Genomic DNA, 27,545 nt, shown 5'->3' with positions numbered 1-27,545 from the left:
AGCGGCCACGGGCAGCAGCGGCACGCCGGCGTGCAGGTGCAACGGCAGCGGCGGGGCGACGCCGAAGGGGCTCCGCGGCACGGGCACCGCGGGCGGCGGGGCGCCCACGGGGTAGGGGAAGACGGCCAGCGGCTGGTGCTGGGCGCCCGCCAGCGCCGTCACGGGCGGCTGCGGGACGTCGCTCTGCTGCCCGCCCGGGTCCTGCAGGCTCGGGTCTGGCAAGAGACGGACAGGCAGAGGGCATGAAGAACAAACCCCGGGATTACACAACGCACGGGTGGAACCAGGTGTCCCAACTCCTCGCGATGCACAAGGCGCCAAAAACGCCTGTCTATCACCTGGACCGATAGCCGGCTTCTTCCCAAACCACCTTCACCGAGAGCAGCCAGCGTATTTCACCCAGACTGCAGAAAATACTGCCCTGTTCTCAGCCCAAATTCATGTTTTGGGCACAGATACAACAGTGCAGTCGTTCCCAAACGCTGTGACATGAAGCCGGCCAATCAGCCAGCCAGTCCTTTCCATGAAAGGCTGGATAAGGCCAGAGAGGCTGGATAACTGTTGCCTACAGCAAACTGAGGGTTGTCAACACCGAGGGGCCATGGATGCCTCTCTGAACAGAGGAGGAAAACACTTAAGGTGAAAACAAAGATAGAAGATTAAACAGGAAGGCAGTGAGTGGGAAGGTGCAAGAGGGGTCTTCAGAAATGGATTTTACACCTCTTTTAATTTATAATTCACATGATGCTATTTATTTAAAAGCATTAATCACTCGTGGGCAATTTTGTAGTTCTTCAGCATCAACCTAATCTGCAGTTAAGGCATCTTCTACCAAAAGCTTTATTCCAATCAGGGCACTTAGCTTATAAATAGAAAGGACACAAGAACGTTAGACTTCCACTGGGACTTTATAGCGATTTTTTTTATGCTCAAATAAGGTTACGTTTCTGCATTTGTAAGTCTTCCTTCTTTACCTGGAGCACTTAAGAAGGGGAAAGTCTGTTTAAAAGCAAGATAAAAGTCAACACGATGATTTATCTCTAGACTCTACTGTGCAAGCCTTCACAGAGGCAGATCTCCTTGAAAAACCCACCTCCTCTAAAAAGGTGGGCAGACACTAACGGGAACCAGGAAGAGGCTCTGCTTTCCCTGCAAATCAATCCAGTTCCTTAGCAGTGCTCGTCAGATGCACTGTCATTAAACTAGGATATAAATCTTGCGACTTAAAGAAAAAACAGAAGCTGCCTTTTTGGAAAAGAAAACTATCAAAAGCCCCACACCAAAGCCCACCAAGACTGCACACCTACAAATTTCATGTCAGAAAAAGACTAGGGATTCACCCCAAATTATTCTGAAGAGCTAAAACTCCACGTGGGACACTGACCAGCACGTTACCTATCCACTGCAGCCGTGGCTGAGTTACCTTTCACTTCCCCAAAGCGGGAGTACCTTGCTCAGGGGGCTCCTCGTCCTGCCTCATCCCCCAGCCGGACTGTGGGCTTGACGAATTCCGCCCTCTTCTCGAGTAGTAATTCTGCACGTCCGCAGGCAAAGTCCTTCTGACGGCCCAGCTGGAGGCCGATGTCCAGCCAGACCTGTCCGCAGGGGTGTCAAAGGAATAATCTTGCTCACTCTTGCGCCTGTAGGGCTGGTGGTCGGGCAGCCTCGCGGCCTCGTTCCCAGAACCATTCGAGTTCCCTGAGAGGGGTTTTCTGTTTTGCCAGTGATTTTCACTCTGGTCTCCATACACGAAGCCACCTCTTCCGCGCCCCCCTCTCCCACGGCCACCTCTCCCTCGATTTGAGGTCCAACCAGAGTTGAAGTTTTTATTCCAAGAGTGCCCCGAGTTCTCATGCCGGTAGTCCTCCCAATGTGCTCTGTCGTGCTCTCTGTTCCTCATCTCCGGAGCAGAATTTATCCTTTCCATTACCCAGTCTGGACAGTCATTTCTGCGCTTGTCTGAGGAACACTGATCATCGTTATGTTTTTCTGCATCGTCCTTCTCTTTAATATTTTCATTCTGTTTTTCCTGATCGCTCCTTTTGTACCGATCATTTCCTCTGGGACTTCTCCAACTGTCATTTGTCCATCTCTCTTTCCACCGAGGTGAATGACCATCCCTCTCATTCCTGGATGACGAAGAACCCTTATTTCTTGTTCTAGAGCGTGATCTTGACCTAGACCGTGACCGCGACCTCGACCATCTCCTGTTTCTTCTTTCTCTGTCACGATCTCTTCTTTGACAATCTCTGTCGCTGCTTCGAGATCTAGATTTCTGCCTTGGAGAGGAATCCCTAGCTCTTGAGCGAGAAGATGATCTTCTGCTTTCCCTGAGAGTTTCTCTTTTGGGAGATCGAGATGCTGTTTTCTTCTCATCTTTGAACGTCTCTCTTTGTGGAGACGGAGAGGAGGACCTCCCTCCTTCCCGAACAGTTTCCTGCTTTGGTGATCGAGGAGGGCTCCTGTCTTTGGTTACCTCCCGTTTGGGGGATGGTGATTGGGATTTCCTACTCTCTCCCCTAGAAGGAGACCAAGTTGTTGATGGAGAGTGAAATCTAGATCTTCTAGTTCGAGTCTTTTTATCTTTTTTAAGTTCTGATTGGCACTCTTTCTCCTGAGCAATCGTTTCAACTTTTCCATCAGAGAGTCCTGAAAATGATGTAGAGCTTCCAGCCTCATTTTCTAACAATTTCTCTTCCTCTTGATGTCTTCTCCTCTCAGCTGGTGGTAACTGTTCAACCTGAGGTTCATTCTGGTCACTGCAGAATGAGTCACAATCCATCGGTACCATTTCACTGTTATCTTCACCAAAATGCTTCCGTGCACTGTCTACTTCGGGTGCCTCTGAAGTTCTACCCTCTTCACTTTCTGGCGCAGCCTTCTCTTTTAAGGACTGCTCTGAGGCACTGTCTGGGGCACTATTGTTTGTTTCTTCATCTTGGACAGATTCTAAGTTTTGCATATCGGTGCTTACAGTGTCTACTACTGTCCTTTCCTCAGCCTCAGAATCCTCTATTTCTATGACTTCTGAAGGCTCTTGTGATATTCTGCTGGTGCTCTCTGATGTGCAGTTTTTCTCCAAAGACTCTGGATATTCCAACAATTCATTTTTTGAGCTAACTTTCGGTTGATCTATTTTTGTTAATGTTTCAACATTTGCCAATAAATCACTCTGAGGACTAGCCAATGCCTGATCTTTTTCCAGTGTTGTTGTATGCTCCAGTAACTCATCCCTGGGAATGGTCGTTGCTTCCATTTGTTCAAGAGTATCTTCATTGCTGTCCTGATTCTTAATAACTACATTTTTTTCAGTATCATCCTTTATTTCAAATTCCAGACTTTCTTCCTCTAACGTTAATATTGGAGGTTCTTGGACAGACAAACCTGCATCAGTATTTCTTGAAGCATCTTCATCTTTGCCACATTCTCCTGTGGCCTCCTCAGTTTCTGCATGTTCACTACAGCTTTCCACTCCATTAGCAGGTTCTGTTTCCACATTATTTCTGTGCAGGAGGCTTGTACTGTTGCTTTCATTACCTGACAAATGATCTTTTTTGAGCGCTGCAACTGCTTCAGACTCGGCAACGTCATCATCTTCCACTGAATCACTGGAAGATTTTTCAGAACGTGCAGAACTTCTCAGCTTCTTCTTAATCAGAGGTGTTTGTTGTTTGACTGTTCTTTTAGACTTCCGTTTTGGAAGAGCTTTCTCCAGTTCTGAAGGTGATTTATCCAGGGAGGTATTACTGCCATCAAGGGCATTGCATCCAGAATTGCCTGACTGAGGTGAGCTCTGAGAGTGGCCAAGAGCCCCATTTCTGCTGGTCCGTGCAGACCTCCTTCTAGGAGCAGGATTAAGAGGCTTCTTCCGAGTTCCTCTAGTGCCAGATGAACCCGACGCTTGCTGCTTCTCTTCTCCTTCTTGGGTACAGGCAACAGCATATCCTTTGCCTGAGGATTCTAAAACAAGCAGAGTATGTTAAAGTCTCGTAACATTTATGCCAATATAGTTCAGAATGTTTAATTCTGGTTTAAGAGACACCCTCATATCATAAGGTTTACTAGGCTTAAACAGCCAGTCATATTTTGTTTAATACAGAGTTCAAAGAACACAGACCAAGGAAGAGACATGTTAGTTAACCCCTAAGGGTGTGTTTCAGAAGCAGCATCATCAGTGCTACGTGGGCAGTAGTGGCACTCTTAGTGAGCTGAGCCAAGGTCGGTATTAAATGGTCAGAAACTAAAACACTAGTAGGGTAACGAGTTATCTGCATGGCCCTGTTAGCTTACAGCAGCTGCGGGCATTTTAAATGGAAGGCCTGTTGGCAGAGGGATTTGGCAGTGAAGCCCAACACCGCATAGAATCAGAGAATGCCGAAGGTTGGAAGGGACCTCAGAGGTCATGGAGTCCAACCCCCCTGCTCACGCAGGGTCACCTAGAGCACGTGGCACAGGGCTGCATCCAAGCGGGTTTTAAAGATCTCCAAAGAAGGAGACTCCACAACCTCTCTGGGCAGCCTGTTCCAGTGCTTTGTCACCCTCACAGTGAAGAAATGCTTCCTGAAGTTCCTGTGGAACTTCCGATGCTTCAGTTTGAAACCATTTCCTCTAGTCCTATCACTGTCCACCACTGAAAAGAGGCCGCCCCCCTCCTCCTCACTGCCTCCCCTGAGGTATTTATAGACACTGATTAGGTCCCCCCTCAGCCTCCTCTTCTCCAGGCTGAACAGGCCCAGCTCTCTCAGCCTTTGCTCATAGGGCAGATGTTCCAGGCCCCTGATCATCCTGGTAGCCCTGCGCTGGACTCTCTCCAGCAGCTCCACATCCCTCTTGTACTGGGGAGCCCAGAACTGGACGCAGTACTCCAGATGTGGCCTCACCAGGGCTGAGTAGAGGGGGACGATCACCTCTCTCGACCTGCTGGAGACGCTCTTCTTAATGCACCCCAGGATCCCGTTGGCCTTCTTGGCCACCAGGGCACACTGCTGCCTCATGGTCAACTTGTCGTCCACCATGACACCCAGGTCCCTCTCTGCGGGGCTGCTCTCCAGCAGGTCCACCCCTAATCTGTACTGGTGTCCAGGGTTATTCCTCCCCAAGTGCAGGACCCTGCACTTGCCCTTGTTGAACCTCATGAGGTTTCTCACCACCCAGTCCTCCAGTCTATCCAAGTCCCTCTGGAAATGTGTTTTTAAAATGCAGAACAATGTGTTTTTAAAAAGCCATCATGGATCATCCCCCAAAGGCGGCTGAGGCTGCGACCCGGCTCCTTTGCAGGGAACCTGTTTTCAGATGACCCAGGCTCGCGTGCGAGCCCTGAGCAGGACCTGGCAGCTCCACGGCTGGGTGCCAGCTTCCCCGGACAGCCCAGCACCCAGCTCACCAGGGGCCTGTAGGACCTGCGGCGAGTTCCCAAGCACCAGCACCCACCGCACGGAGCGGGCGAGCTCCCAAGCAGCAGCACCCAATGCACGGAGCAGCCCGGCGCTCCCGTGTCCCTCCCGCCCGGGGTTCCCTCACACCGTGCCCGGCTGCCCGGAGTCACAGGCACTTGGCAGGGGTGCTGCAGGAAAGCCACGGGTCACATTCCCTGCAAAGGGGACACGCATGATGCACCTTGGGCATTTAAGGTAAAAGGGTGAAAACCCCAGCACGAGATACACAATAATGTGTTCCAGGCTTCATGCAGCCATCAAAAAGCATCACGAATTCGGTGTCCAATTTTATTCTTTTTACAGCTTCACTTTCATACATAAACTAAACCCTCGCTGAGGCATTAACTTCTACAAGGCCTGGGTTTTGCAGTGAATGCATCACGCCAGGCTTGAAGACGCTTAATTCTAACTCTCCGTACAGGCCTGCAACTTACAATGCTTTTACTGCACTAAAATATTTCAGTTTAATGTTTTCTTAAACTGATTAAAGAAAAACAAGGCACAAATCGGTAAGACAAGAAGTACATAACAGCACACCCCCCCCTTTCTACAACCCACCACTTGCTCATTAAAAGCACATACATAATCTGATCATCTTGAGAATGACTTTTCAAGCACTTCACAGTTTACCACTTTAAAAGGCCACAGCAGAGCACTGACTGTAACTGCCTAGTCCGTGCTCCCGTGTAAACACAGGAGAAAGAGGAGCCCCTATAGCTCTTTACCTGAACAGACACGCACAGAATCTTTGTGCTGAGTCAGTGTGCTCCCTGTTTCCTCTCTTCTGCCTTTTCCTCACAATCTCCTGTTTCTCCCAGAATAAGAGCAGAAAAGGTTTACTTCCCTCTCCTAGGATTTGACAGCACTATCAGCACCCATAGATAAGCTGAAAAAATAATCTGGCACTTAAATGTTTTTAATCTCTTGAAAGAATAATTCTTCATTTTCTCTCCTTGTGGTGCAGATTAACAAGGAAGCATGACTAAAAGAGGGACCAGCACACTGTTTTTCCCACTACTTTTCCTGAATTTTCCTTTTCTTTCTTCAAAGAGTATATTCTTAGATAGGTCTCATGCATCAGCCATCAAATACCTTAACGTCTCTTTTCTTGGATCTGAACTTCATTAATTATTTTTAATTATATTTTAACTTAAATTTTAAAGTTATTAAACATTCATTAAATATAGTAGGGCCCTCATCAATAATGTAGGATAACCTTCTTCCACAGTTTAAGAAACTGAAGCAGAGCATAAGGAAAGGATTTGAAATTTCTTCCTCTCCTTCTATCATCACGACTCAGTTCTAACTTACATAAATCAGGAATAAAAAATTCTCTGATCAACTCCAGGGCACCCAGCCCTCTCAGGTTAAGAGGACCTTGTAGCACTGTTTGAGGTGCATTTCTGAATCTAAGGTGGGTGAATGTTCTGCTCCTATTTTAATGTTCACATTTCTGCAATAAGGATCAGAAAGATAAATGAGCGACTCACGACTCGTTACAGAGCAGCCCTGGTTAAGTCTCAGTTACAGAGCAGCTGGGGGAAGAGAAACCACATTGTGTGCGAGTGTGGAGGGAGATCCATCCCTGCCGGCCCTTCTGCCAAGGTACTGCCATACTCTGCAGCGAAGGGAACTTTCTGGCAAGCTTTTGCCCCGTAGCTTCCTAGTGTACTAAAGGAGATCCAAGACTGCATCATTTCTTCACGATCCTTCTCGTCAGCAAAGAGCTTGCTCCTTACACTGCACAAAAGCCTGTGACCTCCCCCAGCAACTAACCATTCTCTTCAGATTTCTAATGATCACTTTTTGACAGTATTCTACACGAGCTATAAAGAAAACTTACAAAAAAGAAAGTTTACCAAAGTTTTCCAAAGGCCTGATATTGCGTGGAAGAATCGTCCCTGGCAACGTAGGAGGAGTAAGAAGCAAGGCCTCAGCTTCAGCTCCAGAAGACATCAAAGGAATCCTGGAAAATTAAAAGCAGTAACAGCCGCTGCTTTAGCTGCTTGCAGCAAGTGTTCAAAATAAGGCAAAAACAGTGTTATCAAAAACACTAAACAAGTATTATGCTTTCACGGTAGTTTCAAAATACTCTTTTTTTAAGGAGCACCCACTGATTAAGGCACAAAGCTTAATTTCAATAATCTTGCCAGCCATTGGGAGGCAGAAGCCCCTGCAGTGAGATCTGGGCAGCTCTGTTCTCCCCTGCACAACCAGGACCTCACTCTGGCCTTCAGCTCTGTATTAAGACACTAAGCACAGAAGTGCTACTAAAGAACTGAGCTACACTACTTGAGGCTACACTGAGCATGATTTACTTGATTAAAAAAGTCTGAGCATCCATTCAGATAATCTAGCATAGTGTTGCATTAAGCACAATTGCTCCTAAATACAAAATTTCTCTAAAATATTGGAACTAGAAAATGAAGAGACTGAAGTCTCATTCACAGAATGCCCTAAGGTTTTTTGTTAATTAGGCCAATGTCTAATCAAATCTGAGTTTATTTCAAGGCCAATCCATTAACACCTAATCCATTAAGCCAGTGTGATCAGGTGTGCTATGTTGAAGCCATTCTTCAAAAGCCCAACATAAAATAAAACTGCAGCAAAAAGTCTACTCCAAATCAGCAGGCTGCACCACTGGCAACAACTTGTGACACTGAGTTAGCCCTTCAGCAAAAGAACAGCTGCTTTGCAGTAAAAAAAAAAAGAGAAAAAGTATAAATGTCAAATTAATAATGGTGGGTTTTATATATTTTTTCTAGATTGTGCCACACAGTTAATAGCTGTTCTTAATATTTTACTCGAGTAAGAATTGTTTCAAATGTACCTTAGCAAAAATATATAAAAAGCCCAGTGACCAAAAAACGCATCACTTTAAATACACACTTTTATTTTTATTTGTTTAAACATATGAAACGCCTCACAAGAAAGTCAAACCTTGCAGGCAGATAATAATTTGGTTGTTGATAAATGTTAAAAAATTAATATCTACAAGTCAGAATGAAGATTTCCATGAGCAAAATTATATGTAAACATATAGGTGCAACTTTTAATTATTTTAATAATAATAATAATAAATCTATTTTTCTCATCATTAATCTTTGTTTTAAGGCAAGGATAGATTAGTGTGATGCAAGGGAGTTAGCATCATGGACAGAACCAATTTCTCAATGTCTTTATTAAATCTATCTTTAATGATTATATATATTTGAAAACATTTAAAAAACCCTCATCTGCTCTCTTTTATCTCTTAAGTTTATATCATTTACTTTCTGTTTCATTTCTTTCCAGATGGATCTGTTTATACACAATTACAGAAAAAGATGAGTGTCAGAACTAAACCATGTAGGAGAAAAAAAACACAGTTAGACATTAAAGCAAATGTAGTTGATTTTTTAATGACAGACATAATTTTAAGAGTATATAAAACATACTAATTTCCTAATAGAAAATATGTTTAAAATTGCATTTCTGTGAAAGGAAGGTGCACAACTCAGTGAAGTTATTATGCTAAGGAATATGATGAGCATAACAATAGCACTAAGATAAACAGAGATCAGTCTTTGTATTTACGTAAACCAGCATGCAGCAAATATATAAAAATTAAAAAGTTGTGTGCAAACAATCTAGGTTCAGTGATCAAACAGTAACACATCTAAGAAGCCATTTAAATGAAATTCCAAGCTAAGTAGTTCATTAAGATTCTTTGCTAGTATAGAAATTAAACGTGTACCTTTCAGCTCTAGCAAGCACAGACGGACAGGACAACTGCAGCTCTTGTCTCTTCTGTCTGATTATTGTATTGATTTCTGTGAATTCTGTACTGAAATACAAATTTCACACCACTTTTAAAATAACTTTGTATTACGACTGCTTTCTACTTCAGTAATTGCTTCCATTAGTTACTATTTTTGTAAACTAAAACGTATTAGAACTTTCAACAGTCATCATAAAAATGTATCCACATTTTTAGATGGAAAAGAAATAATAAAAATGAGAGAAAAGTCCTAAATAAATAGAGGATTTATTTAGGAATAAGGAACAGGAAACAAGAGATCAACTCAGTTTCTTAGGAAGTCGAAGGATAGGGGAACTTTGTATCCCTGAAAAATTAATATTGTTGCATTCATGGGGAAAAAATGTCACCATCCCCCCCTCCATTTACAGACTGTCTCATACACACACACACACGATTCTGATAAGGTCATGTTATCCAAATAATGCTCTCCTAGACATTATCACAGGCTTTTAATACCTATCATTACTTTTATTTTATTTTTTTTTTTTTTCCTCCTTCCCACCTTCTCAACCAAATATGCTTTTTAGGCCTGTTAAGTACTAAGCTCATTAAGAAAAGGTTATCTGATGGATGTTTAAGGTATTCCTTGTAGTCAAAACACAGGAAAATAAAATTGTTGCTGCTACCAAATACAGGAGAGTTACTGGTAGCTGTTTTGCTAAGTGCTGCTGTAGTAACAGGACTGACCCTTATCTATTTAAGGCTTCAGTTCAGCAAGCAGTATTAACATATGCTAAAAAATAATGCTAAACACATGCTAAAATCCTAATAAGCAAAGGAGGTTATAAGCATATGCTTAAGTATTATGCTGAACATGCAACAGGCTAAATGGGACATTCCTTAGCGATGCCCATTTTATAATGTTGGTGTTTGTCCTTTAACTGCTATTTAGCAATGAACATAAAAGCAGCCACCCTTCAATTAAAACATTTATAGGTAACAACAGGCAGATGGAGGCAAAAGAACTACAGTACCTACAATGCTGTAACTTGTGGGTTTGTGTTAAGCACGAGCACACACTTACCTGTCATTTCTACAGCTTAAAAAGGACTCCTCACTGCTACCGTTGGCTGGCAGGGTGCTGCAGAAAGCAGCTCTGAAGCGCTCACCCCAGCAGGTCTCTCTTCTGGGCTACAAAATAAAATGACAAATGAAACAAACCCAAATGAAATAATTAGCATCTCATACATAGCAATGCACTGAAATTAAGTTGTGTCAGCAAGACTTCAGCTCACAAAGAGCAGACACCACCGTACAGTTAATACTGTATTCAGGTCTGTAATTACAGCAAACGTTCCTGTAGTCCATCTCCAAATTTTCAACACCTGCAGACTTTTCCAGACAATCTAAATTTTCTATAGGTCTTCCACAAGGAAGTTGTTAGTGCTCTATATAGTAAAACATGGAAATATATTGGAAACCTGCAAATGAGCTATTATCTTTACTATGACACAATCCCCACTGCCACTAGCTAAGAACCATAAGCAGCACAAGGCTGGCACCTTCTAACAATAAACAACTTCACATCTGGTGTTTAAATAACAAAAATGCCCAGTTTAAGCAGCTGGGAAGCTCCTTTGCCTGCAAGGGGAGTGAGAGAGCTCAAGAATTACTGGTGTTGGCCATTTACTGGGGCCTCACACAAAGGAACAACCTGCCTATTTGTATTTCAAACCCCACTTTATTTCAGCTGACACAAATACTCCAAGCACTAAACACCAGCGCGTTGCCTTCCACACTGTCCAGTGAACAGCTCGACTGTGCTGGTGTTGCTACCTCTCCATACGCTTCCCCCAATCACCAGACTGTCGTATTTGTGTATATTGAGCTGGTTTGGAAATTATATTTTAAAATTAGAACCTACGGGGTCTTCCCAATATTTACTTTGTAGAAAAACAAAACAAAAATGAAGCCTCTTTGTAAATGGATTTCTCCCGTATGCAGCCTTGTTCTACCTGCTGTGTCAAGGTGTGTGGTTTTGACCTGAACATGCCCTATTCCACCAGAGTGCCAGCAGTGACCCTCTGCCAAAGACAGCTCTCACTTTCTCTTCCAAAAAATACTTGTGTCAAAAATTAACAGCTCTCCCTCCATCTAAAAAGGATGTTCAACTACTCTTGCAATATCTTTAGGAAATGGCAACTAGTAAAGCAGGGCAATCAGTGCCCCCTGCCAAAAAGAAAGAAAGAAAACCCAAACTTTGAACGTGCATCAGGTTATTCCCTATTCTGAATCCTGCACCCGTCCCACTGGCATTCGAGGGAGCCTGGTTTGTTGCTTTGTTTTGTGAGCCTGCTTTTGTTTACGTGCTCCTTTTGTGACAAACACACTGTGAGACATTGTCATCATTCAGTGCTGCAAGATGAATCACCAAAACTGGGCATGAAAGCGGTCATCAACCCCGGAGCCCAGCTAGAGGCAGATCTAGCAAGAAGCCCTACCCTTCCAGCTCAAATGCTTTTCAAATCTCTGAAAGACGGTTTTGACCTTGCACAGTAAGGGAGGCAAAACCTGCAAAGGCCTCAATCAGAAGAGAAAGGCTGGAGCTATAGATCACCGTAAGAATTATGCTCCATATGAAGTAATGAGAACTCAGGCAGCCAACTACATGGTGCAGTAGGCATCAGCACCCTACAACAAGCAAGGCATCAAGCAAAATGTGGACTTAAACAGGGGGCTTCTTCCAAATTTTTAAGATCCAGAGAAGACAGAATCACCAAGAACACCATCATTTACTTTAAATTAATTGCCCAAATCTGTTTCATACAAACATGCTTACAAGTATAATTATTAATACAAAACATCATTCAGTCTGGTATCCCAGAGATCTTAAATACTTCTGAAAGGGAGAATTCGAACGGCCTTTACAACTTCCCAAAAATTCCACTCAAAACCTAGTATAGGGTAAAATTTCTTAACTCAAGAGGAATTCTGGAAAATAAAATATCTTAAAAGTAATCTCCCATGGAGCCTGGTGCAAACAATAAAGTTTACTGAAGTAATCTGATACAAAGATAAATTGTTGATTACATCGCGGAATATTTCTGTAACACTAAAAACAACTGGTGAATAGAAGTGAGAGGAGGGTAGTTAGTATCTTATAATGCAGAACAGCAATCTAAGTGAAAATATTTATTATCAGAAAAGTAACTAAATCCGTGAGAGAGACTGATATAACCCAGCACTACATTCTAATTACTTCTTTCAAGACACACACAGACACAAAAGAAAAGATAAAAATTACTTCTGGATCATACTACAATAACAAATACAAAAGTTAAATTAAGAATAAGTAGAAAGGTTTTAAGCGCTTCATTATCAGAACCAACCTTGTTTATCTTCACAGACAAAGCTTTCTTGTTTCGTATATCACACAAACCTTTACCTGCGTGAAATAAGCAGCAATACACTTTGATCGTAATATATTAGTTTTTAATTATTCATTAAAATCCTTAATGCAATTAGATGCTAATGAAAGTGTATCTGAAGTGTATTTACAGTGAGTCTGCATATAAATTTAGTTTACATTCCAATACTTATAAACCTTCACAGAACAAGTTATTACAATTGTTCTTTAACTATTCCAATAAACCATTACAGAACAGCAGCCTTTTTTTTGGTTTTGTTTTTAACTGAGTGGACTGTTAACAAGGAACTACTTGTTTCTGTTGCTGTATCTCTTAGGAGGAAATTGCACATGAGTGTCTGAAAGAAAAAACCAAGTCTTTCAAGTTGCTGTGAAAAAGTTAAAGAGTTCGTCCCTTCAGCTTCCAAAAAGGAAAGCTGAGATTTGACTTCATTAAACCAGATACACATCTGCTTTGGGCAGAAAAGACAGGGTACTAAAGGGTCCTCTATTCTGGCAGACAAAGGTATAACCAGGATCAATAGCTGGAGGCTGATGCCTGCCAAATTCATGTTAATCATTTACAAGAAAAAAAGGAAAAAAAGAAAAAGAGGTATTTTCTCACAGGAAGAGTAATTCACCCTAGTGCATCTACCAACGCATTATCTCTTCACACTAGAACTGGAAATTAAACCTGGCTGCTTCTTGGGAAGGAACACTTCAGTCAAATGCAAGATATTGCAATTAGGGGCACATCTGGGTTAAATTTAATGACCTGTAATATGCAGATTAGATTAGATGCTGAGTTCATTCTTTTAGGCATTAAAAAAGGCAGGACTTGAGTGTGGTAATTTTATTATCAGATAACAAGAATGCTTTTGAAAACATAAAAAAAAAACCCCAAACCACAAGATTAACATTCCAAACTGACTTCAAATTTTCTTCTCATACAAATAATATTAAATAACTTCACTTTTATCTGTATTCAACCAGACTAAAGACGATGAGATCTGGAAGAGTCATTAAAAAAAAAGTAGTTTCATACTCCTTTACTCCTCGAGGTTTGTGAAATATAACTTATAGATTAGAATTCCATCAATATGACAAAAATACAAAACACTATTTTGGCTGGAGAAAACACATCAATAGAGAGACTATATAAACTGTAGAAAAATATACGGTATTTCTATGAAATGTTTTAGATGAACAAAATAAAAATGCTTGCAATTTCATAACAGCCATTTCCATGTCAAGCAATTTTCACCTTTTCAGATGTTTGCTTAATTTCGTAGGTTATGAAATTACTTGAAAAGCAGTACCTGTTAATGCAGTGATCTCTAGGCCAAAACTAATACATTTCATTTCTGACTGCAATTAAGGAAGCAATTTTTCCAGCAAAAAAACCCTAATGTAGTTCCAAATATTGCAAGTTTGTTTTTATAAGTTCCAAACTCTTCTCTTACTCCTTGGTATTTGATTTTGACATGCAAATGTAAGCAGTTAAAAAAAAAAAAACCTTATATTTGATTCATCAAGGAAAGCAATGAAATTCCAAAATAAAAACTGTGATTCTAACAATTATATACAAGCAGTTAAAAAAAAAAAAACTTACTGTGTTTTTTCTTCACAACTCTGTTTAATTTTGCTGGTAAAGGCCCCTTCTCTGGAGCTATAGCTCCTCTGCAAAATTAGCAGAAGATATTAGGAGCAGTAATATCTTGGGACAAACCTAAGCTAAGAGCATATCCACTGAGCTCAAACCAGTTCCTATTTCAGGGAACTTTTATCTAATACCCATAGAATTCATGGCTATTGACTGCTATTGAAACTCTGAACTTGCATGCTATATAACATAATTGGTACATTAAATATCATAATACTTCAAAAAGCTTAAAAATGGAAAAAAAATCTCATCTGCTTTCAAGACATCAGTATTAAATCAATGTTTTTATTCTGCTCGATTCCACTGCAACATATAAAAGATGTCACAGCTCATATGTACAAATATTTTAAAAAAAAGTACCAGCCAGTGGTACTTCAGAGAGGTGCAAAGGCCTCTCACGTTAGTATCTTGCTTTTCTTCTAAATAATATATAATGAAATCTGCTTAAAATCATACCTCAAGAATTCTATGCACCACATATTCTCCTGAACAAAGAGTTTCAATTATGAACATTCAGAGAATTTTATCTGTGTATTCCTAAATTTCTGCCATATGCAAGGGCTCTCAGATAAGCATTTCAAAATTTTATTTCATCCAAAATTTAACTAGAGAGAAATAATTCTAATAAAAAAAAGACTTTGGACACAGAAGAAAAAAAGGAGTTTCAGTGAAACAGTATGCCACTAGAAGTGGTATTTTTTGTCTTTTGCTTATTAGTGCTCTGAAATTATACGAAGGATTCTAACAAGAGATCAGTGTAAGCTCTTCTTTACAGCAACTGTGACAAAATACCCTCTACACTGAAGAAGTATTTCCACAGTTACCTAAAACTATCAAAATGCAATCAGTTCTTGACTATAACTCCACCTTATTGTAAAAAGATGAGCAATATCAATGTGTACAATAATCTGCAAACTTCTGTCAAAATGTGACCTAGATAAATAATCTTAACTCAAATTAACAAGAAATTTGTCAGATTTGTTTTGAAAACCACCACTGTATACCTAAATGCAATCAATACATTGTTCCTTACACCCTGTTTATTATTAACTTCAGTAGGAACTACATTAACAATAAATGAAAAAGCTATATTACCATGACAGAGGAAAGAATATACTAAAAATAAAATTTTTAAAAAAGAGAAATAATTTCCAACCTGAACATTCAGTAACACTTGAATTATTATTTTGGGAATTCCAATTAGAATCCTTTAAGAGCAATACCAACCTTATAAATCTCATGTTTGTATGGCTACTTTTTCCCTTATTGCAGGCACAGATTTCCTCTTCTATCTCCCATAATTGCTTCTTTACCTGAACCTGCATAGAGAAAGAAAAGTCAGTTTTCAATCCAGAAATTCAGCAAACACCATCTTCAAATACTTTCAAGATCTCTACCAGGAAAATGAGCTCAAAAGGACTCAAAACCTCCTCAAATCATAGCTTCTTTAATTTCACAGTTTACAGATTTGAAGATATTTTGACCTATTTTTCATAAAATGCAAGAAAAAGCTGATATATACTGATATGCTGATAGATATACTGTATACACTTCGAACAAGAACACAGTGCACTAAAAGTAGAGTTGCTAGAGCCTATAAAATAGCCCCACTGAAGTCTTTGATTTGTCCTGTTTCAGTTGCTTCCCTGTTCCACGTGCACACACATACACACACACCACAGAGGAGAGGCAGCCACTTTTGTGAATGCACTGAGACCTCAGAACTTCAAAACTGTACAGAAAAGAACCAGAATCTTCTTGCATACGCCTTCAAGTTCAGTAATCAACATCTGTCACAATTAATTTCTATTTTCTTAATTGGTAAACCGTTCTCTGTAGCAGCAATATCTTGCTTTATTTTATGGCCAAAAGATTCAGAAGTGTAGACTGAGCAAGGCTCTTGCTTCCACGAATTTGTTCTTGCCAGTGTGTTAGAAGCAGTGGTAAGACTCAGCTCTGCTAAAGAGGGCATTATTGCCTGCTGGTTTATATAACATTTACAAAACTTAACTAAAGAAAAACAAAAACCTTTGAAAATGATACTCTACTTTTCTTCTTAGGCACATAAAAAACATTCAACGATGATGATTACGAAGCTGCTACTTTTTTATGCTTTATGACTGTAAACATTTGTTTTGGAAGAGTTAACAGAATTGTAAGCATCAAATATTTTACAGAAATGTTAAAGCTGTAATTAATAAATTAACAAATCTCAGTTACATATGACTAAGAGGTCTATGTGCTCCTACAATGTCAGTCATTTAAAAAACAAAGGCTGGGACTCACCTTTATTTGATTCTCTAATGCATCGAGCTTGCATATGGCTTGAAATGGTCTGCGATCAATAGGACATGAGGCCTTTGTCTGAAAAAGATTTTTTCCTGTTATAGGATTGCTAAAAAGAAAAAAAAAAACACAAAAAACCACATTCTGTACTTCTCATCACGGTTACAGCACTTTGATGGAAATATGCAAAATTTCAACTTCCTGACATTAGGAATCTATTTGCATTTATGGGCCATGCAATTTGGTAAGTTGTTTTGTAAACATTTTTTTTCTTACTGGAAAGTCCAAAAGAAACAATAACGTAACTCGGAAGTTACATTCAAAAGAGTAAAAAACATTCACATGAAGTTAGCCATGAGGTTTTTTTCTCCTTTTATTTTTTAAAACCCTGTTAGGTAACTCTAGTTTCGCACCACTACACAAACCCCTCTTTTCTTTCATAATGCTGGAAAGCCAAATATTAGCACACGACAACAAAAGAACAAAACACAGTCACTGGGTACAGAATAGCTTCGCTCGCTCCTCGGTTTCCACTCCGTAACACAAACTGTGGTGGAACTTGCTAACTCACCCCTCAACTTCCCAGCTACTGAACTTCTTAATTCAGCATTTTCTAACTGAAAGCAAATGAATCTCTATAAAGGGCTACTGCACCAATATCTATGACAACTTTTCAAGCTGCTTGGTCCTTCTCAACCGCTATTCTACGCTTTTCACTTGTTTCTCTACTGAAATCTTTCCCTATTTAGTCTTTGACTTCCACAACACTGGGGCTCTTCTAATATTGACCCAGAAGCATCAGCACAGTTTCAAACATGCCTTGAGAATCCCAATCCCCTGCTCACATCTAGTGCTTTCTCAGCAGCTATTCTGGCACTGCAGCTGAACGACTTTGACAAACAGTATTTTGGTGCTTAACATCTTCTCCTATAGATGTAACTTCAAAAAAGACTGAAAGTAAAGTTCTAATATTAACAAGGGAAAAGTGTTGGTGCAGAAAGGTCACCTGAAAGGAGGGAAAGGAACACAAAGGAACCACATCCCTGCAAGGAAAGCTAAAAGCCACAAGGTTGGTGGGTGGGTGACTGTGCAACCCTGCTTGACTGTCTACTTCATTCCAGCTCCTTTTGGCAGCCTGTAGAGAGAACAGGCTCCCGTGCTTGACACAAACGACATTTTGTAAAGCACTTTTCAACAGAACAGCCCTGAAGGCGGCTATTTTGCTCCTAGCAGTAACCTGGAGCAGCTGGAGTTGTGCCATTCCACTTCCTACTCGGTGTATCAAACACGCTCCAGGCTCTGCCTTCTTCAGGAAGAAACAGAAAATACCAGAAAAAGATATTTTACTAAGGAGCCAAAGACAAAAGAACAACTTTGCTAAAATACAAGCTAAAAAAAACCAAAACCAAAAACAATTAGTACTTTTTCCACTGAGACTAATGAGTCCTTCTCATTTTGAAGTGTGCTCCAGGTATTCCAAGCTCAAATACTCCTTTTACCTTTGAACTGTTACATTGGAGAAACTGCATTCAAAGACAGTTCCCCTTTCCTATGCATCCAAACATTTGTTAATCAGAATTCATCCAGTGTGTTTTTCTTTTTTCTTTTTCCCTCCATTCTTCTTTTTCTCCTCTCACCCCTTACATTCCTTAAAAGAAACTGTCCACACCCACTCCCCACATCTGGGTGTCATTTTCATTCCTTTTCTTCTTCCCCCAACAACTTTTGAATTTACTGACCATTTCTAACCAAAGCTGACAGAGGTCTTCAGTGTTATTATGTGTCCAAAGTCCAATGGAAACGCAGATTTACTGTCTTTTCCCTAGAGACCTAAACGCCCACCCGTGGAGGGAAAGGCTGCGCTATGGGAGGACCCAGACATCAAACAGTGACATGTTGCACGGTCCCCACAGTGGGGAAGCTTCAAGCAAAGCTCCACCCAACCAGGCAACGCTCTAACTCAGGGAGAAATACACAGGAAATCAGCACTGTAGTTTGATGCTAGAGAACTACTTATTTTTGTTTCACATGGATGCTCTCCCTCCTTCCTCACTTCAGGGTTCTTCACAGGCCCTGTTTGGAACAGGCAGAGACGGAAGTAGGGGAAAAATTTGACCTCTACTAGTCCCTTCTCCACTGCACTAAACAAAATCAGTATTTCAATAGCGTAAATGCTGCCCTTAAGAGGAAGGGAAATATGCTATCTTTTATTTATGCAAGTAACATGCGATGCTCTTATAAACAGACTGGCATGAGCAGCTATGAGAAACTTGCATATAAACTGTCATAAGGTTAAATTATTTTTTCTTGTTCATTAATCAGACCTTTTAATTTTCTAGTTGATCATTTCTTCCTTATCACCAATGGCAAAGAGCACCCCACTTCTCATTCGCCTTTACAGCCCCTTATCCCTGAACACTCAGGTTATAATTTGAAATAAAGCAGCCAGACCAGAGTTGGATCTTTTTTATTTATTAAAAGAAGAGGGCTCACTCCATGAACAAGCTGTTGAGCAAAGGTGGGATTCAGGCCCTTACCTCACAGAGCTTCCCAAGGAGAGGGATTTTCTCCTTACCTCCAACCCCCTTTGCACTGGAGAACCCCCCTGTCCCCTGCAACATGGTGGTCTCCGTGAAGAGCAGCAGTCCAGGCAACTAACCCAGCACCCTAAGGGTTTGGATTATAAAGACTCGGATTATTTGTCCCGTACCCAACATACAGTTAGACTGGAGTTATGCAGCAGCGCTGCCCAACTGAGATACCTGACTTAACGCAGTGCAACTATTGAACCAGCTGCAAGCTTCTCACAGTAAAGTACTTTCTCAGATATACCAGACAGGCTGAAAGAGGCACAACTCATCTCACAACTCAGCGTGTTTCAGAACAAGCTGTTTTGGGAAGACAGTCTGTTTCTATATTTTAAGTGTACACAAGAAGATTAAGTCATGTTCCCAAGTTTAAGTCACAGTGAGTAGTTTATTCATTGCCATGAAGTGTAAACATGAAATACTAAATACATTAGCAGTAAGTCAAAGTATTTTTTCTCCACTAGGAAACCACTCACTCAGTTTTCTGTGGAACTGGACAGATGTTTAAGAATTCCATACATTTATACCCAGTAATCAAAAAAGAGAAAAACATACTGGAAGAATCAAAAGCTATGGGTGGGTTCAGACGTTTTTAGAAACAGCAGATGCTGTTCTCCACTCCAACTCAGTTGCTCTTTATAGCCCTAACTGTATCTGATATTTTACTGCAAATCTTGTGGGATGTTCTAGTAAAGATGTGACAGCTTAAAGTGTTACAACTGCCAGGGGCACTTGAGGGAGAAGACAGAGGCTCCTGTGCTGTGTATTTGTCTAAGGATACATCAGCTTTCACCTGCCAGCTAATATATGGCCTTTAAAGTGAAAAATCAAAGGGTAAAAAAAAAGGGAAAAATCCCATATTTTCTTGCCCTTCTGTGGGCTGCTACGGGGAAAAAAAGGGTTAAAACAAAAACATCTGACTTTCCTTTGTTTGTTTGGGCAAACAGCAGTCACCAGGAGCCTTTTGCTCCTCTCTTGTCTTTGTGAAGATGATTCAGGAACCAAATGGTCTCATTTAAGGCCACTTAGCTTTTCCCCTTTGATTAGGCTTCTATACGGGAGGCATCCTAGAGGAGAGAGAACATAAACTGCCCTTTTGGAAGAGGAACAAAAGTTAAACAAGTTAAAGATACTGAGATGAAAGGAGTCCAAGTAGAAGCTACCACTTTTATTGCGCATAAAAAGGAAGGGATTTAAAAACAAAACAAAAAACTGCAGTCTTAAATGACTACTACTGTATGCAGTTGTAATTTTTGTTAAAAAATATATATAGGGGTCTAAAAAGCAGAAGTAAATCAGAAGAGTATTACAAGACAGTATTTAATGTAACAATTAAAATGAGAAGAGTCTGGCTGCTGTTCTTGAGATTTAGGGTTTTTTTGCTTCCTAACAGGGCTGTTCTTAGAAAAGTCACCTTTGGGTGTTTCACTGTCTACATGAAGCTGCTCAGTATTTCCCTGCAAAAACTGGTAACTCTGAAGGGATTCATTCTTGCACTTCACCTGTGACATCCTGACATTTTTCTTCATAAAGCATGGAAGTTTTCATGGAGCCTGCAGCCCCAGAAATGCTGTTCATGAGCACGTGTGGGGTTTTTCTGTGCACCTTCTCTGACAAGACACCTCAAAGTATTTTGATGTGGCTTCATCTCCATAGGCAAACCAATGTTCAATAGCCTTATAACTGGATAGCCTCAAGATTACTAGTTCAAAAGATACTATTACAAGATTACAAAACAGTAATCTTAATAATCTCAAAGAGGAAGTGTCCTCTATCCTAACTGCATCACTCCCAGCAGCATTTAAAATGACCTGCTCAAGTTGGGGCTTTCTAGGAAAGCTCCTCAGACAGGTAACCTCAAAGTGGTTTTGGTTGACGGAGTAACTTGTCTAGCAGCCCCGTCTCATCAAGTTCTGTATTATGAGGCTTTAGGCCCTTAGCAGAAAGATGAGCTCTTTGAACAAGTATTTCTGCAGTAAACCACTTCTATTACCCTTCCTGCCCACAATGGCTCATAACTAAAAGACTATTTTTCAACTCTTCATTAAATGAGGTCCTAAAAAAGAAACATAGTCTGTATATTCTGACAATCTTTTATTACAGGATATGTTGAACAATACCAAAACATTACCTAGTTTTCATAATTAAATTCAGCCTTAACAGGGTTTAGACTGCTGAAGTTGCACCCAAATCTTTCATTTCACCCAGTCAAAAGGAGGGCACAAAAAAGCGTCCCCAACAGTCCTGCCTCCACCTTCAGTGAAAAGGGAGACACCAGAAAGCACATCAGTCCCCTATTTCTAGAAAAAAAAAAGTAGAATCCCAAATGTCAAGTACACTTGACATTTTTGCAGTTGAACTTTAGAAGACCACCATTTCCAGCAAGAGATTCTACATTATTTTTCTAGATCTATCTCTGATGGTTAATAAACCAGTGCACATTAGAATGGAGATCTTAGGCTCACTACCCAACCAACCCTCATTACTTGCAATTTTAAACATCTGTTTTCTCTCTACCCACATCATTCAGGCTGACTATAGTCTTCATAGCTAAAAATGCCACATGTTGCTTCTACATCCCATGAAACGCTGACAAGCGCTATTGCCCTGGTGGCTCTCTCGCTCAGAAAGGATGCAATGGCTCATCCTTTGTAATGAGCTGCACGCTCCGTGGCAATTAGAGCTGTTAGACACTGTGTTATCAGAAAAGGGAACCCAAGCTCAGGAACACTCAAACACTGAGTTTCACGTTGCTCTCTCTCAATGTTAAAATTCATAACCTGCTGTGTGAGGGTGTTTTTCTTGATAACTACATCAAGAGCAACCGCACACCAAAAAGCGAATGTGTAATTGAAAAAGTATAACAAGTCTAGACTCTCTAAAATAATATGATTAAATAATTTTCTGGGCAACAGCTGAGATGTATCATCTATGCCTTGGAGACACAAGCTAGAGATCTTTGTGCTTTTAATTTTAGGCTTAGGGTTCCTTTGGCAGCCCAGTGCATCAGTCCACCAGTGCAACCCCAGCTATGCCCACTGCTTTGCACCGCAAACCAAGAACTTGTGGTTCTTGGAAAGCTGCTGCTTTCACGTGTCCTCGAGGACAAAGGGGGCCAGATCAGAAAGGTTAATACACACACCCAGCACTGCCATCGCCAGGCAGGCAGCTCCCTCTTTACCCACAGGACAGCATTCTCATGCAGCATATTCTACAGGAGCAAGGATCCAAACCTTCGACACCCGAACGACTCTTCTACATGAGCCAGAGGCCCCAGCAGATACATAATGCAGGGAAGCTCTTTGGGCCAACTGCCTTTCAGTCAGTCACTGACAGGGCATTAGGCCTGCCTGGGGGTTACAGACCCTTCAGGTGAGTTATTTAACCTGCACTCTGCTTTAGGGCTGATGTCTTTGAGCAGGATATTAAAAAAAAAAGAAGTTTTCCTCTAGTGCACCAGACAAGGAGACATTAGCTAATTTGATATCTGCTTGCCATAGATACATAAATAACATCCCCTCACATTAGCCTTACTTAAGTGTTTGCAGTCCTGCTTATTAGGAATTAATACATGTGCTTTGCAACTTGAAACACAAAACAGTTTAATTTTAACTACTTCCCTCACCGCAACAATACACTGATAGTGCCTGAAGGCTCTAGATCACTTTGAGATGTGGGCAAAATAATGCAGATGTACCATGCAGATGTCCTTTGCCGCAAAAGAGCCCTTTGCTCCTACTGTCCTTCCCGCTGAACGTGTCCAACAGCCTCAGCTACAGACCTAGGCATCAAGGGCCTTGTATTCTTTATGAACTGCTAACACAGCTTTAAGTTCTACATTAATAAGTTAAACAGTTAAGTCAGCTTATCAAAGCTGCAGAGGGCAAATGCCATTTACTCTAGTCTTTGCCTGCCTACTGGAAACGGCCCTGGGAATGTTCCATCCGACCGGCACCAGCCTGTAATTCCTGGGAGAGCCCTGGGAAGCAGAGCCAGAGACGGGCAAGATGATGGTCTGAAGTGCACGACAACCTACCAGCAATACTGCCAATACTGGGCACTGCAGTTAACTATGCTGAACATGGCCAAAGACTGAATAATTTAAACATATTTAAAGGAAAAAAAAAAAAAGGAAAGTAAATTTGCAAGCTAGTTTAGTCTCTACCTCACGTTTAGGAGCTAGACACCTCTCCTCATCAGGCAAGGAAACAGAGCACTCCAAATACACCAGAAGCTTGAAGTACTGCTACCAACTTACCAAACCAAATGTTCAGATTTAGTCACCAGGACTTAAGTGCATCAGGTCAACTTTAACAATCATTTTATACATGTTTAGCTCTGCATGGAATCAAAGAGCAGATATTCACTTAAAAGCAACGCATATCTCCTTAGAAAGCCAGAGTGCTGTGGCTGTTTCTTGCCGAAAGAAAACCTGCCCACACAGAACACCTAGCCCCAGGTAAGGGCATGTCTGGAGGTCTCTCATAAGCAGAAAGGGGAGCAGAACCGCAAACTCGCTCTCACTGTTTGCCTAAACTACCTTGGAATTGATCAAAATGCATGCAGTTTTGCATAAAAACCAAAATAATTGACCAAAATCTTCATGTACAATTTGAAAACAACAGTGGTTGCCTTGTTTTTTTTTTTTTTTGGCAAAGTCTTTCAAGTGGATAGAGTTCAGTGACAGGGAAGAGTAAACCACACAGAGTACCTGAAGCAAACTTATCACTTTTTAAGACCATTATTTTGCTTATGAATCCTATTCCCAGCTTTCTTATTATCTTAAAATTAGGAGAAAAAAAAGAAAAAAAAATAACATTTTAAAATGTATCCAAGAAGAAAACATTTAGGGCTTTGTTTTGTTTTTTAAACAGAAACTGATAATGTATTTTAGAAGGGCAGATAATTTCAGTCTTCATTATTCAGAACAACTTAACTGACAACTAAGCAATCAATGACTTATTTAATGATCAAACAAGAACTGCCAGAGAGAGCTAACACTATGCAGCTCTTCCAAACAAGTGTTACTAAACATTAATAGTGGATACAAAAGCACACAGCATTAGCACATCTCCAGTGGCTCTTGATGCCTTTCTATCAATCCAAGTTCTAAAGTCTCATCTTCTTCCCACAGCTGAAGTCTTTCAACATCTGTCAAACCAGTTTAAAACACTTATTTTAGTTCAATCAAGCTACCAGATTAGAGAATGATATTTCATGAACTGAACAGACCCAGCTGTCAGCTCCCTCACTGAACCCAGTGTCCTTCCTCTTCTGTCAGATATCACTAATGCTCATCCCATCTACTTCACTTGTAGCTCAGGAACCAAAGCTGCTTTCTATTCCATTTGCATAGTACCTCAAGCCAGAAAATAAATTTGCCCGTTAAAGACAGGATCTTCCTTTCCTCACTGGAATTAAAAGCATTTATCAGGCAGTGTGAACAAGCTGAAGTTCAGCAGCAAACCCTCAACCTACTGCACTGCTTTTCTGGATGTTTTTACTGGTCACTGCTTTCCACCTGTTGTGAGAGCAGCCGGCCAGGAACATTGGAGGAAAACTGAGGATGCCATTTTCCTGTTGACTACCAAATGAAAGCAAAGCAACGAATCATCTGCAGAATAGAATGTGGTAATAGGAGACTTCATTTATTACCAAGTGCCTATTTGTCAATCTCTATAATCAAAATTAAAGATTTTGATTCAGAACGGCACAAAACCTTTTAATTGAACTCTTCAGAGAGAAAAAAAAAAATCTACTGAAACCTCAGTTTATATTGTAGGTGAGTGAGAAAACATATTGAAAACAAATACAAAAAAAAAATACAAAAAAGATAATGTATAAAGACTAAGCCATGCTTATATAAAGCATGCCACTGCACTATTACAAAGTATACATTACACGACCTGATTATACTGTTATACCAGCTGAGTTTCTGAACAATCACCATTATCACCATTTTGGGAGGCCAGTCTCTAATCGCTATTAATGGTGCAATATTTCTAGTGAAAGACAACACAGATTATTTCATTACACCACTCAGAACACAGCTTAAGATCTGCTTATAAACTGGTCATTGAAACATTTATGTATAAGCAAGAACATACCACATAAAGCAAGAACACACAGCTATGGATTTTAAAGAAACAGGTTATTAGATATAGCAGATCAAACACCACCACGTTGATTCCCAGACTCACCTCAGCCCATTTAAGAATACAAGCCACGCAGAAGGCATGGCTGCAGTTGTCAGGAACACCGATTTCTTGTTCCAGGAGGCAGTTCAGACAGATGGGGCACTTGTCACCTTCCCGGGATATGAAAGCAGTGGAACAGGAACGGCACTCTTCATTTTCTTCACCTAGTATTAACACTGACACTTTCAGCTGGCTTTGAAACAGTGTCATTGTAGATTTGAATAACAATCAGAGGTAAAATTGTGCAGTTAAAAAGCAAATTAACAGGTATTCAGGTATAATGCAGTCAAGGTGATGGCCAGAGAAGCAGGTAAAAGGAATAGAAAAAAATATATTTGCACAAGGTATTTCAGAGAGTAGAATGATCATATCAGTATTTTCATTAAAATAAATGAAACTTCTCTCTCCAGTTATTTAAACAAGGAAAGCATCACTGATTTCCTATTTATTGCTAAGTCATTTAGTCATCCCTTTCCCAAGAGTTCCTCAGAAGTTCACACTTTCTCTCCGTCAGCATACCTCATAAACAGCCTACACACACTCACACTCCAACTTTCAGTTTTCACAATTACTTTCATCTGAACATCCTCAAATATTTATCTAATCACGTACATTAGAAATCCTCTGACTTTAGTTAAAATTCAAGGAATTCTTCATGGAATTTTACTTGAAATTCATTATTTTTCTGAGTAACAGTTACCTCCATTTCATTTTTGATATTAGAAATTAAGCAAAAATTGAAGCTATGGGAAAGCATTTGGGAACCTCATCAGATAAAAATACACTTTGCTGGGATAATCTGTGCTTATGTATCTGTTTTCAGAGCCAGCAGAATACCAATTAGGACAGAATACATGTCAAATCTGACTTTCACAGCTTGGACCTGGAGGATGCACGTTGATATTTACACACATGGACATTACCTTCTGTGTCTTCGTGCTCCTCGTTCTCAGCATTTGAAATATGTTGCTTTTGGTTCTTCATTTTCTTTGCAAATGTAGTCTGGAAAATATAAGCCCCGCATACAGTGTACTTAGAACACAACTTGAAAGCAAAAATGACTAATGTGAATTTAATGTAGAATTACTAGTGCTCTCGGCGTCAGTAAACACACGCAGAGTAGAAATGCACGACATAAGGATTTTGGTGGCAGTCACAAACAAATCTAATTGCAAACAAGTATCATTAGTCCTCTCAATGAATGAAAAATTTCAGGTTGCCACGATCAAAACCACAAAGTTTTTGTAGTGTTTTCAGACATTTGTTTAAGTGTTTCTACTTTGAAAAGGTAAACGCATTGCTAAGCTTCTATGCAAACCACGCCACAGTAATTAACCTCTGCAAATCGTCCCTCATAAAATGCTGGAGAAGTGAAAGAAATCAAACACGCAAGAACCAGAAGAGCCAGTTACTTGCAGCACCCACAACCACAGTGGTAGGGGCAGGTGAGAAGAGTAAAGAGCAGCTGATGTTTGCTTGCTTGGTGCTGTCAAACAACGAACACTATCAGCAGCCAGCAGAGAGGAAAAAGAAAGTCGGAATAATCAAAAAAGAGACATGTCATAAGCACAGGCGCAGCTACGAATCACCAAGAAAGAGGCTGCCCATTTGAACCACTCTCCAAAGAAGCAGGCAAGGCAGATAGCCAGGATACAGACTGTCCTGGGATGCACATTACATAGGGTCAGGGACATTTGCATCACACAATACCATCAAGAGTATGCTCCAAATAGCTTGCCTACGACAGCGGTGTGGGAGCAACTACAAAGCAGCTGCACCAAGGAGTGAATCTCTTGCATCTCAAATGCCTGAAGCCTAAGCAGAAACTATGTCAGCACCTACAACTCCAACCCCACAGCCCTAGAGGGACCAGCAGTTCTATCCAGGAGTCCCAACAGCTTCTTCATTTACAGGCAAGCTAAAACATCACAAAGGATCAAATAAGTCAGAAATTACCTAGATCTGTTACATAAACATTCAAACCTCAAGCCAGCTGACTGGCGTTTCAAGCCTCTCTAATGTCTTTGCTAGGAAAAGCAAGGGGAAAAGGAAAGCCCTTTCAGCAGCAGCAAAGAGCCAGGGCACAAGGATGACCCTTGCAAACTCAATTCCAATTTACCTTTAACTGCACTGTTCTCTCTGCCTGGCTATGTAGGAAGGGGTTACACAGTGTTTACAAACGGCTTTAGATCAACTCTACTACTTGTTCTTGGCAGCAGGAAGCATTT

The 27,545-nt window shown here is 40.7% G+C and overlaps 1 protein-coding gene across 1 annotated transcript in view; it reads right to left on the bottom strand.

Annotated features, from left to right (window-relative positions):
- SCAF11 (SR-related CTD associated factor 11) overlaps nucleotides 1-26,316 on the bottom strand; it is a 29,236-nt gene extending 2,920 nt beyond the window's left edge. Inside the window, exons 1-11 of the mRNA XM_026050265.1 lie at nucleotides 26,241-26,316; nucleotides 25,321-25,481; nucleotides 16,533-16,610; nucleotides 15,474-15,565; nucleotides 14,196-14,263; nucleotides 12,567-12,622; nucleotides 10,262-10,368; nucleotides 9,172-9,261; nucleotides 7,295-7,401; nucleotides 1,450-3,960; nucleotides 25-215 (exon numbers count right to left, since the gene is read on the bottom strand). Of these exons, the coding sequence (XP_025906050.1) occupies nucleotides 25-215; nucleotides 1,450-3,960; nucleotides 7,295-7,401; nucleotides 9,172-9,261; nucleotides 10,262-10,368; nucleotides 12,567-12,622; nucleotides 14,196-14,263; nucleotides 15,474-15,565; nucleotides 16,533-16,610; nucleotides 25,321-25,481; nucleotides 26,241-26,301 (3,522 nt within the window). The 5' untranslated portion in view covers nucleotides 26,302-26,316. The remainder of the gene's footprint in view (nucleotides 1-24; nucleotides 216-1,449; nucleotides 3,961-7,294; nucleotides 7,402-9,171; nucleotides 9,262-10,261; nucleotides 10,369-12,566; nucleotides 12,623-14,195; nucleotides 14,264-15,473; nucleotides 15,566-16,532; nucleotides 16,611-25,320; nucleotides 25,482-26,240) is intronic.
- Between the last annotated feature and the right edge of the window lie 1,229 nt (nucleotides 26,317-27,545).

This window comes from Nothoprocta perdicaria, unplaced genomic scaffold (genome assembly GCF_003342845.1).
Source record: "Nothoprocta perdicaria isolate Ctin4 unplaced genomic scaffold, notPer1 scaffold_67, whole genome shotgun sequence".
Taxonomy (NCBI): domain Eukaryota; kingdom Metazoa; phylum Chordata; class Aves; order Tinamiformes; family Tinamidae; genus Nothoprocta; species Nothoprocta perdicaria.
This window is presented reverse-complemented; position numbering and strand designations above follow the sequence as displayed.